The sequence below is a fragment of the Apostichopus japonicus genome, chromosome 1, assembly GCF_037975245.1.
Source record: "Apostichopus japonicus isolate 1M-3 chromosome 1, ASM3797524v1, whole genome shotgun sequence".
Classification (NCBI taxonomy): Eukaryota; Metazoa; Echinodermata; class Holothuroidea; order Aspidochirotida; family Stichopodidae; genus Apostichopus; species Apostichopus japonicus.
This window is the reverse complement of record NC_092561.1, coordinates 4,060,011-4,075,000: the sequence shown is the minus strand read 5'-3', so window position 1 is coordinate 4,075,000 and position 14,990 is coordinate 4,060,011. Positions and strand designations below refer to the sequence as shown.

The window sequence follows — 14,990 nt, the reverse complement described above, 5'->3', positions numbered from 1 at the left end:
CACTGGATCTGAGTGTCTCTATATATCCATGGCACACCCCTAATACAATATTGCTTTCTATATTGGTGCTGTTTGATTTCAAACGGTAACTTCCTTGTTGGTTGTTGTCTTAGTGAACCCTTGGGTTTTTATATGGCCGGGTATGGTGTTATATATTGGATCAACACCAATATCAAATGAGTATCCGGGCGACGGAACTATAGCCTGATAACCAAATCAAGTTAATTTATCATGTGCTCATTAATATTCACTCTTGAAGGGTATCTAACTTTGAGCAATACCGTTGCAATCTCGTTGGAATTAATCGAATTGTTTACCAAACACAAAAATTCAATATATATTATTTAAAATCATGTTTCGTTATATAATGGGGATCTACGTCATTTTAAGAGAGGGCGCTGTCAGTCATCATGTCATGTAATATGCGTGTTCCGCACTGTTGACAGAATGAACGTGTAATGAAGTGATTGAACACAAGGGTTAACTTTGTATAATTTTGCCGAACGTAAGTTATTAAAACTTAAAGTGCTGCAAAAGTGTGTTTGAATGACAATTCCGAACACGTGTTTCCAAAGATTTCTTTATCAATAATACACAAACTTCTTCGTACATGTAGCGTTGTTCGCGAGTTGCAAGGTATCCGGCAAGGCTAATGTTTCTTTTCTTAATTCATGTTCGTTCCTTATAGCTTACATGCTGAGCGACATTCCTGGATACTATGATATGGAACCAGGCTTTGATTTCACGCCAGATCTTGGGGAATTCCCAGCAACTGTAACATTGACCATTCAAGAAGGAGAGACAGAGAGTAACCAGTTTGTTTTGCAAGTTCTAGACGACTGCCACCTCGAGAGAGATGAAGGTTTCATGTTTTCACCTGTTTCCTTGTCGGCTCAATCCGAAGGAGGAACTTTATACAGTGTTTCAGATCAGTCATCCAACTTTGTATTCGAAGAAGATGAGATCCCGGGTAAACTTGATCTTGCACTTAAACTATAAAGGACGCTAACTGAATGTATGAGAGTTTATTTTAATTGTATAATATAATACACGAGCCTACTAAATAATGCCCGCTCGGCCTTACTAACCTCCTCCTCCTCTACACCCCCCCCCCCTCCCCATCTCCCTTCCCTATCTGACCGTGCTGTTTCATGCACCACTTTATATAGATAGAAGGTAATGTTTGCAGAAAATTCAGTAAATACGGATAAGAAGCATCAAATACAACAGCTACATATTATGTGTTCCACATACGACAGTTTACAGGATATAAGAAATTTTGAAGGAATTTTAATGTTATATAACGAATCTTAATTGATAAAGTTTCATGTTCTGTTCTCGAATTGTCAAGTAAAATGTTTAATTCAGATATTAGTATATTAAGATCTCCGCATATTGGAATTGATTACCTTGGGTATAAAGAATAATGCTCTCGATAAAACACGACGAGTTCTATGTTTGTTTCGTTGTCGCTGTGTCCATAATCGATGTTTTCCTAACTTAAACTATGAATTTACAGAGACACAGATATCGTTGTTAGCCTTCTCCATATTGATATATGCTTAATATATATATATATATATATATATATATATATATATATATCATATTCCCCATAATTTATTTTTGTTTCATCTGAGAGAGATTAATATCTTTCTGTTTGACCATTTATCAGACTCTTCTCCAATCTTTGTCGACTTATCCGCTGAGAATAATGTCATCGGACTGGTATTCTTTGAGGGAGAAGAGAATCCGGTTGTACCCTACAGTGCATTTGAAAATTGCAACGGGGCGATGCTACCTGTTCCTTTAGATGCAGTGTGTACCGCAGGTACAAAGTTTCTACCATGAATAATATACAAATAATGAACGGTTTCTATTCGTGCAATAGTGCAAATATTTCATGACTTGAAAGACGGAATGTTCCATTCAACGAGGTGCAGCCGACTTGAATGGAACAAGTAACATATTTCAACGAATGAAATATTTGCACTATTGCACGAATGGAAACCATTCATTATTTGTTTTATACAACATATTATATTAAGATGGGTAAAATGCACTCATGCAACAGATTGTTTTTTTTTTTGAACAGACAGGTTTCTCTGCTCTCTTACCATTGAAAAAAAGTGCTACCAAAAAGTTATAACCCATGGTTCTATTTCACGGAGAGGAATAGAGCGGATTTTGCATGCAATCAACGAGCAATTGACCAATCAAATGGCCAGAATACAATTAGGTGTTGCATAAATGGGGTTATTCAATGTCTGTATCCGCGATATGTGCTAGTTACGACCGAGGCGCCAAATCATTGAGCTGACAATGTAAGCCCATCCCGCTCCTGGTTGTCCCAGTTAAGGGTAGCAACAACATGTTAAAACAAGCCTATACACTCCTGCGTGCCTGGTTAACTGATAAACGTATGCTCCCTCCAACCTTATACGCTCTGATACGCTGCGTGAATCCGGTGGTCTGTTCCGAATTATATTACTCCTTTCAAACATATGATAGAGATTTTTGCCTACTAAGATTGTCCCCCCCCACCCACCCCCCCCCCCCCCAAAAAAAACAGTCAAAAGTTTCTTCCTGGTAGGGATGATCAATCCATTTATCAGTTAACCTCAATCGGTGATAAGCTGAACAACTAAATCTCTGATTGAGGTTTTAAAGTATTTTAAAGCTTGTTGAAGCTTAAACTTGGGTGACCAGTATTTGATTTTGACAATATTGACATTTAAATATGGTAAGAAAAAAAAATAGATAAATAAATAAATAAATAAAAAATTTGATGAAATAACTAATATAATTGATAAACATTTACTTCCTTTTTAATCTTTTTGTTTAGTTCTGGAAGTTCCTATGGGTGGAATGTTAAGTACCACAAGGTACGAATTTGATTCCTCGCAGGCCCTGGTGCCAACAGAAGATGGATTTACTTTTACCATCAGCGACAATAGTGACGAGGATGATATCATCTCAGTAACAATCAAACCAAGTGAAACGCAATGCTGTCCACCAGTATTTAATCACATGTTAGTGGACGCAGGTGTGACGATTACAATTGTGGACGATGGTATGTTTCTTTTTTCTCTCCTTCTTTCTTTCTTTCTGCATTTATCGCTAAGGAGCTTTTGATTAAAAGTCATCCAAATTGCTCCCAATTTGGGTTTGGTAGTTAACTAAAACTTTTACTCATGTTCAAATTAATAGTTTGAGTAGAGAGGTGACATCGACTGTGCAGTCCTTTATGACAACATTGTGACTACAGTAAAAACCTGTGTCAATACGAGTAGGATGTAAGAACCGAAATAGGCAGCATATAGCTGTGACAAATGCTGAGAGAGTCCTTGATTCGCTCTCAGTCAATTACATATTGATATTGGATGATTGGACCAAAACCCAAATACTATATCATTACATGATGATTAAAAGGAATTTGCAACAATGTCACATTTCCAGGCTACCATTCTCCCACCTGCCCTCTCTTCCATCTTCTTATCTTCCCTCCAACTTCACACCCTCCCATCCACACAGCCTCCCATACATCAACGTACGCTTCTACCCCCCCCCCCCCCCTTCCAAATACCAGCCTCCTTGCCTCCCACACCCCGCACCTTCCCACCCATATCTCTCCGTATTCAATACCAGACATTTCCGATGTTCTACAAGAACATCCCACATACAATAGTAGGTGGTACCAAGCTCCGAGTTATGATTTTCATTGACAGACACAGACGAGTTTTACGGAATCGTCTTTCCTGCTAGTATTGATCGACAGGAGTCCACTGACGTCAATATCTACGCCATCACAAATCAACAAGATATAGTCACTGATATTTGTGGAAATCTTGACGTTTGTCCATATGATCGACGTTTACCGCCTCTGCATAGCACACCACTCATCTGTGAAGCCTCATCACAATCGTACGGACAGCGACATAAGATTCCTAAGCCCACACGACAATCCAGAGATCGGTTTGGTAGTTACGTCATATCTGCAGCCTACGATCCCGAACAGAGGATTCCCGTATTCGTTCTACCGATCAGTGGTAAGTACAATTCCATGAAAATCCGTATTCTCCTTTCAAAATGACAAAGCCATTTGATTGTTCTACAATTATTTACTTTTTTTAAAAATGAGCAAGCAGTTATTGTCTAAATTCGGCTAGAATTCGAACCTAGATAGATTCAGCCTTGTGCGTGGTTTTACATGGATCACCACAAATAAACAATGGCTGGATACCTCAGTCGGCAGAACACAATTCAACTATCAATTTAAGCCATTTTCCTCTCCTTTTTTTCTTCTTTTCTCTTTGTAGCTTGTAAGTTTATTTTAATCTTTTAAATTCATTCCTAAAATAATTTCCCACTCATTTTCCTGTTCATGATCGCAGTTTTATTTTTCTCTGGTCATAACGGAATAACTTTCAGCTATCCCATTTCACAGATTCGCTGAAGCCTTTATTCGGACCAACCATTACCATAAACAATAAGGAGGATGTTGTGATCGGTGTCGGGTTCTCACGCTATACGAACGAACTGAGATGGAAATTCAATGGCAAGGGTTTGAAGAAATATTCAGGAAAATGTTATTTCGAGATCAAGCGAGCAAGCTTTGGCAAGCACGATGGTTATTACGAAGTTTTCCGTAATCAGCGAGGAGATAGTGGATACAGAACGATTATCCGATTAATCATTCGAAGTACGTTTTAACTATACTTGCTAATTAAAGTATCATCATTAATTAGCGCTATTTCGATTTGTCATGAACTCTGCGTGACTATAGAGGTCTTGCACATGAAGTCATTCACTGGTTTTCACATCACATGATCAATTTTTCTGGAGTGAAAAATCGCTTCTTCTCACACTGACTTACTTTGTAGCCTTAAATTCAATGATTTCTAAATGACTGGTGAATATTTTGAGTAAACTTTGCTATATGTTATTCTACAAAAAAATCAAACAAACCCCAAAAATATATATAATTTGAATCTTTTCGCAAATGAAGAAAAACGAGCAAAATAAAGAATATCAGCCCATTGAACGTAACGATATAGAGAGGCTCTCTCTCCCTCCAGTCACTGAGAATGATTCACGCTATATCCCAAAATATGACGTCACTGCAACACCTCTATACGAATAATTGTGCTGGCAAGCAAAGTTTCGGAATTGCGGCAAACGCGCAGACGACAATGCTGCTCGTTTATTTCTAATTGTAATAATTGTAAGGGAAATGTTTGAAATGAATTTCTATATCTGAATTCACAGTTAAGAGGGGGGGGGGGGGGTGAGGTGGTATTAATTTCGAAAAGGTATAGAATATGTCAAATAAACGGATATGTTACAAAATTCATAATAACTCAGTCAGCGACAAAACAGTGAAGCGAGTTAAATGACCGAGCCGTTTTCAGTGACGTATCTAAGTGTTCACATCACATCGATTTTCTGATGTTAACCACACGTGGCCATATATCCAATCATAATATCGATGCGAAATAAATATTTAATTATTGGTAAATTTTCAAACGGTTACTAATGAAACTGTATCTATTCGTCTATTCTGATATATTCGGATGCAGTTTAAACGAAAACAAAGAAAACCATATATAACGTATTCTAAAAATAATTTAAAGAAATCCTGCTTCAATTTGACTGCGTAGAATGTTTGGTCTCTAATCTCCATCACAAATTGACGTAACTTGAACCGAAAATTTATATTTCCAAATAGATAAATGCAGTTACGACTAATTTTTTCAGTACATAATAACTTTATACCTTTAATTGATTTTCCGCTAATACAGGATGTCCCGAAGGTAGCTTTGTTGCTGATGGAATATGTACTAAAGGAACCTTCCGCTGTTATAATGGTGGCGTGCTTGGAGAAGTATTCCCCGCCAACGATTGGAAATGCATTTGTCCACTTGGATTCTACGGTCAACAGTGCGAAACAGGTATGTATATACCACTGGTAGGCCTATCTGATAGCACCATGTGGATATTTACAGTCGTCGAGACCTGGGGACAGTTATGTCACCAGGCACTCTATTTGCATTCTGCATTGTCCTTGCATAATGCAAGTGAGAATGCTTTATTATTTATCTAATATCCTTAACTGATTCCATGCCTCGGGTCAGTAGTTTCCACCCCACCCCCCTTCTCCTCCGACTGCAAAATTTGTCCAACGAAGGACAGCATGGAGAGTTCCACCGGAAAGTAATGTGACCAGAGCGGTATATACGGCTCTGAATGTGACGTAGGAATATCGCCCTCAATTACCAATCCAACTCCCGTTCATATCTTTGGTCTGGTGGGATGCGATAGTCAGGATAGCTGAATATGTAGGGTTTTCACGATTAGCATGTCGGCAGTACTGTACGGTGGTTCAAGACTAAAACAAATTCAACCAATCACGGGGTTATACATGTGCATGTGACTTAATATCAGGTTTGTTGCAGCAAACAGTTCGTTTGCACTGATCAGTCGGTGAGTGTGCGGGGATTAGTTGTAAGTCGATGGGTCTTCACGACAATCGAAAGTGGTATGCTTCAGTATATAAATAGTTTGTTGGTATGTTTAACTCTATCGGTAGTTTGGTAGTATGCTGGACTATATTGGTAGTTTTGGTGTATGCTTTATTATATTGGTGGTATGCTTAAGTATATTTGATATATAGTTCTGTGGTATGCTTAAGTATTTTGGCAGTTTGGTGAAATGCTTAATTACAGTATATTGGTGATATGGTTAAGTATATCGGTATTTGGTGTAACATTTTAATTATTTCGACCCTTCGTTGACAGAAAGGGTTTAAGTTGGATAGCTACTTCACCAAAGAATTACGTTGCATATTATTATACTGTAAATTTAATTTGTTTTCCAGTTTATACTGGAAATTTGAGGATTGGCCCACCTGGAAAGGGGTTAACCTGCAAGGATCTTGGTGACGGAATACCAAGAGACTGCAAGGGAGCTTTGTTCTGCTTCGCGGATCCTTTGGGTTGTCTTTGCGCTCGTGGTTACTGGGGACCAAAATGTGACAGGGGTGAGCATTTTGATCCTTACAAAGAGTGAAAACATGAACTATGTAAATCTTATATTTCTATAAATATGTACCTTTGTTATTTAGGTATCGCATTTTTCACTTCATTCTACATGCATTTCCCCCCAGACCCCCTTTTTCCTCACCCCAATCCCTCCCTCCCACATTTTACACTTAAAGACCTTTGCATTTACCATCAAATACTGATATGACTTAAAAGTCTTACGTTCGCACTTTTTCAGTTTGTCCACCTGGTCGGTTTGGCTGGAGCTGCTTGCAAAAATGCCACTGTCGTGGATCATGGATTCCATGTGACTCTAAAACTGGAGTCTGCGGTGACGGTACTGCCAACTTTTGTGATGATGACTACGAAGGACCCAATTGCCAACAAGTCGACGACTGAACATTTTTATTTTACACAATTTACTGGTGTCGGCATTTTAATTCTTACAGTCAGCTGTAATGGGTTTTTTTTTAAAGCTAATTTTGAGCTCATATCCTTCATCTTTTTGCCTCTTTTTGAACACGAAATATTTCTTTTGCTAACTGTTGAATAAATCCAGTGATCCATCACTACCACTCAAATATTTATTTTGTTGAACCTCGACATTTCAAAACGACAATTGTGCCTAAAAGCACCTTTTAAGGTAATCGCCACTCATGAGGGGTTGTGAGATGGGGACATCAGATAGATGAATAGCGATAAAGCTACAACAATTACTGTAGTGTGTGGACAACCTAATGTTCTGCCAACTAGCTAATCTCGATCGCTTAATTTTGATCGTGAACCTCCCTGGTGGTACATCTGAAAGCGTTTAGCATATATCTAGTATGTTACTACTGAGAACAGTAAAAAAAAAAAAAAAAAAATTGAGTCAGAAAAAGGAGAAATGTTTTCTCAAGAAGAGCTATCTGCCCTTCTTCCAATTTTTTTATTATTTTCGCTATACAAATCTCTGCTTACTCCACTGGACCACGTTCTCAAACTTTTCTGACTCTCAACGTGTGAGATTCAATTGCCAGGATATCAACAAAGCAAACAACCACCTCTACATGCTAACAACATCAATGCTACAACATTGCAATCGAGCGAAAATACTCTCAAATTATAACTGACTGAGTTAACTTCTGAAATCTTTATTGCCAAAAAAGAAAAGAAATCGTATCTCTACTGATGAGGGAACAGGGACAAATGGAAACCAACTGACAAAACACTAAAATATCAAAACCATTTTGTTCTTCTTGCAGCATTTATATTGCTACTTTCTTACTGCATAGGATAACAAGGATATGGAAGTGGAGGTGGAGGAGGTGCAGGGGTGGGGTAAGGGGGAGAGGTAAGTGGAGGGGTGGTCAGCAATATTTACTTCAATCATACATGGTTACTTTATGGAACATCATGGCTACATTTATGATGATGGTAAACATATTTAATATTAGGGCATATGGTTGACCTCTCCAAAGAAACAATAACTCAGCTTTTGCTGGAGTAATGAAAAACTCTACTAATAATTGTCCTTTGTCTCTCCATTTCGACATTATCTGTATCTCTAAAGTGGCCAGTATTGAAGTGGTTAACACTGTACTGCTACTTAACCACGGTATGAACAATAAAACGTTTAGCGTACATTACATTTCATATATGAAACTTTTCGATGTATTGAATCACTATAAACAAAAGCATGACTCTACCCAAATGGCTACCAGTGAAATAACTTAGTAGCAAACCTTCATCCATCATCCAACAAGGAAGAAAACTTTTCATTTTGTTCAGGGGATCCAGTCCACCAGATTTATGCAACATCAGTTCTAAAGTGAATTGCTTCATTCTCATTTACTTTAATACAGAACTTTTCACCTCAGGAAAGAAAATGACGCTGACAAATTTCGCAGGCTTCTTTAAGGAATACTTTAAAGGGGTTATCCCATCTGCTGGAAGTAACAATTAGTGAGGGAAATTTGTTGGGCAAATGACAATTCCCTTGTACTACACTCACAATGTAGTTATAAAGATCATGGAAGTCACTCAAGCAGCAGCAAAGTATGACACACTGACCATCCTGGCCTTACAGTTCGCTGGTTGTTGCTTTTCTCAAACTTTCATTAAAATTCATAGTGTTTTGGCTTCTCTGGTATATTATCTGGATCTCCTCCTTTTTCAATCCAAAGATCGTTATAAGGGTATTGCTTGGGAGCCTGCAATGAAACAAAGACCATTATTATATATTTTTATTATATTATTATATTATCTTGGAGTGTTAGCTCGGTGGTTAACGCCGGTGCCTTTCAATCAAAATGTCCCGAGTTCGAGTCACTCCAAGATAAATGTATGTCGTCCTGTTACAGAGTTGTGACAATTAACAATTCATAATCATGGACGTTAATATTATGAATGTAAGAGACTGACTTCGCTCAGCTTGCGGCTTTGATAACCCAATGATGGCTTCTTCGTGAGTTCCTGCTTGCAGGAGGAACTAATATACATTCATTATTGCAATCAAACAAAGACTATTATAAGGGTATTGCTTGGGAGCCTGCAAATGAAACAAAGACATCAATTCCAAATAGGTGGAACTTTGCCCTTTTCCCTCAAATAAAAACAAAAATCAACATATATAGAAAAGGAGAAGGGATAAGGCAAACTATGTTATCATGCATCCAAGGTTTTACTACAGCCATGTAGGGATTATCTCAGACATTTCTGGGCCTTCACGAAAGCCAGCAAGGATCCACTTTACTATAGTAGTTGAAGCTGGAATACATGACCAGACAAGGAGATAAAACAGACACACCACCTGAAGCCATTTCTTGTCCAGATTAGTTCTCCTTTCTGTCGACCCCACAACCCAACACTAATTAGGATGCATTTACTGGTAGTTCACACAACATTTAAAGTTGAAGTTATCATGCTTAAACGGTTTCAGACTTTGACCTTGTTAACCTTTGATCTCCACGAAGACATAAAGATTCTTGTAAGTACTCACTAAAGTGAACCAAGCTGCACCAAGTGTGATTCACCCATCTCGTCCTTTTTAAGTTATCATGTTTACAGGCCTAGGTATTATACACATACAGGCTCACACATACTGCACACCAGCATCACAAAGATAAGAGTTTGCCTCTTGTGAGGAATAAAAAGTGATCACTCCTGTTATGAGGTTTACTGTCAGGAGTGAAAGCCCTTCCAGGAGTGTTAGACTCTTAACTATTTTAGCAGGCTAAAACTTTGCCGCAAAACTTATGACCTCAACCTAGCTACTTAGACTTAATCTTTACTCATCCAACCGTGGAAAAAGAAAACAAAAACTTGACTTACAGCAGGCTGAAATAGTTTGTATTTTTGTCCGGCATAGAATAAGAATCCCAGGGTGACTAAAACACCACCCAAGATGGCTGCCTGCTTCCACCTGTGAGAAATGAACAATCTGGTTATTCTGGATTTTAATTTATGAAATTGAAGTAAGAGAAGTACTACCAGTGTTGTAATGTCCTGAGTCAGAAAATCGAATCTAGTTAAATTTTAGCCCTGAATTTAGGGACTCCAAATGTTTGTTATTTTCTCTAAACGGACAGCCTAATATAGATTTGTTCCTTAGAAGCACAGCCAGCTAGCTGGCTCTTTATTTCTTTTTATTTCTATTCCATACATACAGCAGCAGGTGTATTGTGATCTATATAATCCCTATTGTTAATGGGTTGAGGTTAACATAACATCATTATGCTGTATGTGGGAATTGTGGCTCCACCAGCACCATTTACATACTTATCAACTGTGTTGTTCAGTTGTTGTGGTCTGGGAGGCTGTGTGATAAGTACTCAAAGAGGAATAAATGTTGTTTACCAGTTTGTCATGGTCCTTGAGTTTTCTGCTTGCATTTTTTACTGTCACAGGTATCAATATTTACACATCATGCATTCACCTAATCTAATTGCATTCAATGATGACAGGTTTACTTACTGGGGTATGTTATCCCCTTCAAGGTAAGGAGCTGGCCTATTCCTGACCATTACATCATAATCTATGTGCGGCTGAAAAGAAAGGAAAATTCAATAAGCATTACACTGGAATAATTAATGAAACATCTCTTAGCAAAACTAAAGTGGCTCATTTGCTGACATATTGCTTAGATTTTAAAGCACACAAAACCTTAGCACTCTTCATGACTTTATCCAAAAAAAGAGAAATAGAGAGGTATCGACTGATTGCAACTAGCAACTAGATTTTCTTTCTTCTGTCACAATTGGCAAATTCTAAAAAACAGATCATGATATAAACTAACATAGGAAATACAAACATAGCAACACTGTAGCTAGTACCCACAACTGAAGTTGCTACGAAAATTCCACAGCAAAAATGTGGATGGGTACAACACCGAAAGATATGATCACAGCTGACAGGAGTGAAATTGACTGTATTCACTTTGCAGCAACAGTCCACAAACTATGGGTTGCGACCCAAATGTGAGTCTTGCAAATGTTTCTTCGTACAAAAGAACGGAAGTCAACACAAGCTACAAAGCTCACTATAACTTACTGTTTCCCCAAAGTTTCTCCTTTGGTCCGGGAAATCCCAGTCACCATGTGGGTCTTTATAATCTTCATGAACAGCAGGGAACTTTGGGTAATCTCCCCAACCGAAGCCATCATCTGGATAAGGTTCATAGTCTTGTACCCGAATGTTATACTTTTTTGCAGCAGCTGCTCTCTCTTCAGGCGTACGAGGATATGCACCAGACTTGCGATCATCACCTATGATGAGATAATTGTAGTACATACACAATGAGTATTGACAAACTGGGCAACAACCAACCTCCTAAACATCAGGCTTAGAAATTCACAATTTTAACCATGTGTATGCTTAAAAAATCTACTGGCTAAAATCTAGTCCTCACTGGCATTTTCCTGAATTACAGTAGAGTAACTGAACAGATTAACATGGGGCAGTCTAATAAGGTGTATTGATAATAAGCAATTATTACATGAATTATGTCAGGTACTGAAAGCATGTGATGTTTTGACTGACAATGGTTATCCAAATTACCTTTTTTTTTTTTTTTCTCGTTTTTTTCTCCTTTTTTTTTTTTTTTTAATTTACTGGAATTTAGCCAGTACATACAGTAGCCTCAATTTCAAGGTCTAGACACACTACAAGCTTCAATGATGCAAGTGGGAAAGAAAATATAGAGAGAGCTTGATTTTCTCCTGACATCCTTTTTACATACATGTGAACAGGAGTTAAATAAACAATAAAACAACACAAGCTACGAATAAAAATTATCTCATTTCTGAGGGGATCTGATAAACAGTTTTTAGAGAACCAGAAATATGAACTACATAGTGTAGAATGTAGATACTCCTGATTCCAACACCCCCATTTACTGTAGAGTTTCAGATACTTTTTATTTAGATAACAAAGAGTAAACTTTCTTTGATTTGTATTAGCCCATGTTTCACATATACTATAGCATGACTAATAGCATGTAGGCCTACAGTACTTTGAGGGATTGTTTACTATTATATGATTGAAAGAAGAATGTAATCATATTGTTATGGTAACATCTTAAAAGCCTGTATTAAAAAGCTTAACAGAAAATTTGTGGCATTTTAAATTTTACATAGCTGAACCATATATGCTTTATTTGATCCCAATGCTCAAAACATGGCTATTTTTATGTAAAATGGGTAAATCCTGACCAACATTCTAGTAATTTTGCAGATGTTTAGCGTTGGGTAGATCAGGTAATAAGACTCGAAATATTGAGGGAGTGTTAGCTCAGTGGTTAAAGCCGCTGCCTTTCAGTCATAAGGTCCCGAGTTCGAGTCACTCCAAGTCCACTCCAAGATTAATGTATGTCGTCCAGTTACAGAGTTGTTGACAATTGATAGTTAATAATAATGGACATTAAATATGAATCTAAGGGACTGACTTCGGTCAGCTTGCGGATTTGATAAGCTAATGATGGCTTCTTCGCGAGTTCCTGCTTGCAGGAGGATCTAAAATACATACAAATACATACATTGTCGAAACCTTTCCTTTGAGGCCTAGCCTAGCCTAAGCCTGTAGGCCTAGTTACTGTGGGGCAAATGATGGGGGAGCCTTTGCCTAATTGCGCTCCAAGACACAATCGCACCTATATGCGAACAGGTGATGAATGGAGATTGATCCAGAATATTTCTTTTTTTCCAATTCACTTAGATTTTGAAGGAAATTACAATCGATACTAGCCTAAGTGTTAGTGTTACAAGCACCCTGTCAAATAGGCTATTGTGCTAGGCTAGTACTACACTAGTACTAAAGTAGCATAATGTTAAACTAACGTTAACTGTATATGGGGCCTAGCCTACTTTGAAATATCATTGACCCCATATCTTTGATACTTGTATCTAATATAATTGCAAAAAACAGTAAGGACTCATGTTTAGACTTACCATTCGACGCAAATCGTGCCGTTGCCACCCTTGGCAGCAGGGTATATTTTAGCATCCTCCTAGCGAGGCAACGACAAGTCAGAGCCATCTTGACGATCTAACCTGAAGCTAACAACTCACTTAACAAAAGATTCATCATTAGATTCATCACGTAGTTCAGTGTGCACAAAAGATATTTTGCAACTATACAAACAACAATTAATTCTACATTTACAAGAGTAACGTACGCGACTGCTTTTCGCTTCAGTTGAACTAGTGCGTTCTTGCTTAAAAGGGAAACGCAAGTACTGATTATTGTCTTCTTCCGGCTACTCGAGACGGGGTGGGGGCCCTGGGGGGGGGGGGAGTTTTCAGAGAAAGGACTTCTATGCGCCAGGTCTTGGTTTACCATACATAAGGCACTTTCTGCACTATACTGTTCCAGCATCCCCCCTCCACGGTATCCTTTTCTTACGCCACTGGTAGCATCTGCTTGTCAGAACGTCAGATGTCGTGTTTTTTGTGATTCCAATAAAGCAGACGTGGCAGGATGTCTCGGTTAAAATAATTAATACTAAATACCTAATGAAAGGAATGAGACCACTGAAAGTGATTGCTTTGAAAAACACATCAAGGCTTTCATCGTTATTGAATGCATATGTAATGTGATGTGAAGTGATACGATGTCAATGTAATGTAATTTTCTGTACTGTGCACTGTAACATTATGCACTCTTATTTATGGGCTTTTGTTTGTAAGCATTTCTAAACATTAGGAGTAATGTGTACATCATCGTGTCTTGTTCGGTATGATGCACTGAGATATAATGTAATAAAATATGTGATATCACTTGTAAAGTAACTTGTAATGTATATTGTAACGTAATACCGTAGTAACTTGTATAAAATATATGATGGATTTTATTTGTAAGTCTTTCAACTTTATGTCTACGATCTTCGTTTCTTGTACGTTAATGCTATGTTATATACCATAACGTAATGTAACTTGTAATATAACTTGTAAGATAATGTAATGTAACTTGTAAGATAACTTGTAAGATAATGTAATATATAACTTGTTAGATAATGTACAATTTGTATTATAATGTAACTTGAAATGTACTGTAAGATAAGGTCTAATTTGAAATGTAAATTGTAATATAATGTAATACTTGTTGTAATATAACGTCATGTAAGTTGTATTTTAATGTAATGCATAGCTTTTCACTGTAAGTGTATTTCTTCTTTAATCATTACTTGTACGGTAATGTACTTTAATATACCATAATGTAATGTCATGTGATGTAATGTAACTTGTATTGTCACTTGTAATATAACTTGTGCGATAATGTAATATAACTTGTAATGGAATATAACTTGTAATGTATTTCATTATATAACTTGTAAGATAATCGTAATGCTAGTTGTAATGTATATACGTCATAATTTTTCACTAATTTTCTTCCGACAGCAGCAGATCAGTTATCCCATTGTCAAGGTTATGCATGCATGACTTATATCATTTAGAATTGTTTTTGTTTGTGTGT

At 37.4% G+C, this 14,990-nt stretch overlaps 2 protein-coding genes across 3 annotated transcripts in view; one reads left to right on the top strand and one right to left on the bottom strand.

Moving 5' to 3' along the window:
• Positions 1 to 8,704, top strand: part of LOC139959183 (uncharacterized) — a 12,714-nt gene extending 4,010 nt beyond the window's left edge. Inside the window, exons 3-10 of the mRNA XM_071956795.1 lie at positions 689 to 970; positions 1,676 to 1,831; positions 2,846 to 3,073; positions 3,729 to 4,049; positions 4,448 to 4,702; positions 5,802 to 5,951; positions 6,878 to 7,039; positions 7,279 to 8,704. Coding sequence (XP_071812896.1) covers positions 689 to 970; positions 1,676 to 1,831; positions 2,846 to 3,073; positions 3,729 to 4,049; positions 4,448 to 4,702; positions 5,802 to 5,951; positions 6,878 to 7,039; positions 7,279 to 7,439 — 1,715 coding nt within the window. The 3' untranslated portion in view covers positions 7,440 to 8,704. The remainder of the gene's footprint in view (positions 1 to 688; positions 971 to 1,675; positions 1,832 to 2,845; positions 3,074 to 3,728; positions 4,050 to 4,447; positions 4,703 to 5,801; positions 5,952 to 6,877; positions 7,040 to 7,278) is intronic.
• Positions 7,926 to 13,623, bottom strand: LOC139959329 (NADH dehydrogenase [ubiquinone] 1 beta subcomplex subunit 8, mitochondrial-like). Of its 2 annotated transcripts, none has more exons than XM_071956848.1 (5): positions 13,466 to 13,623; positions 11,571 to 11,785; positions 10,995 to 11,065; positions 10,353 to 10,443; positions 7,926 to 9,232 (listed from the first exon to the last, which is right to left on the bottom strand). In XM_071956848.1, exons 1-5 carry the CDS (start codon positions 13,551 to 13,553, stop codon positions 9,140 to 9,142), a joined length of 558 nt encoding a protein of 185 aa, XP_071812949.1. In that variant the 5' UTR covers positions 13,554 to 13,623; the 3' UTR covers positions 7,926 to 9,139. The 2 variants fall into 2 exon arrangements, with proteins under 2 accessions (XP_071812949.1, XP_071813036.1); XM_071956935.1 differs by lacking the exon at positions 7,926 to 9,232 and adding an exon at positions 9,496 to 9,570.
• Between the last annotated feature and the right edge of the window lie 1,367 nt (positions 13,624 to 14,990).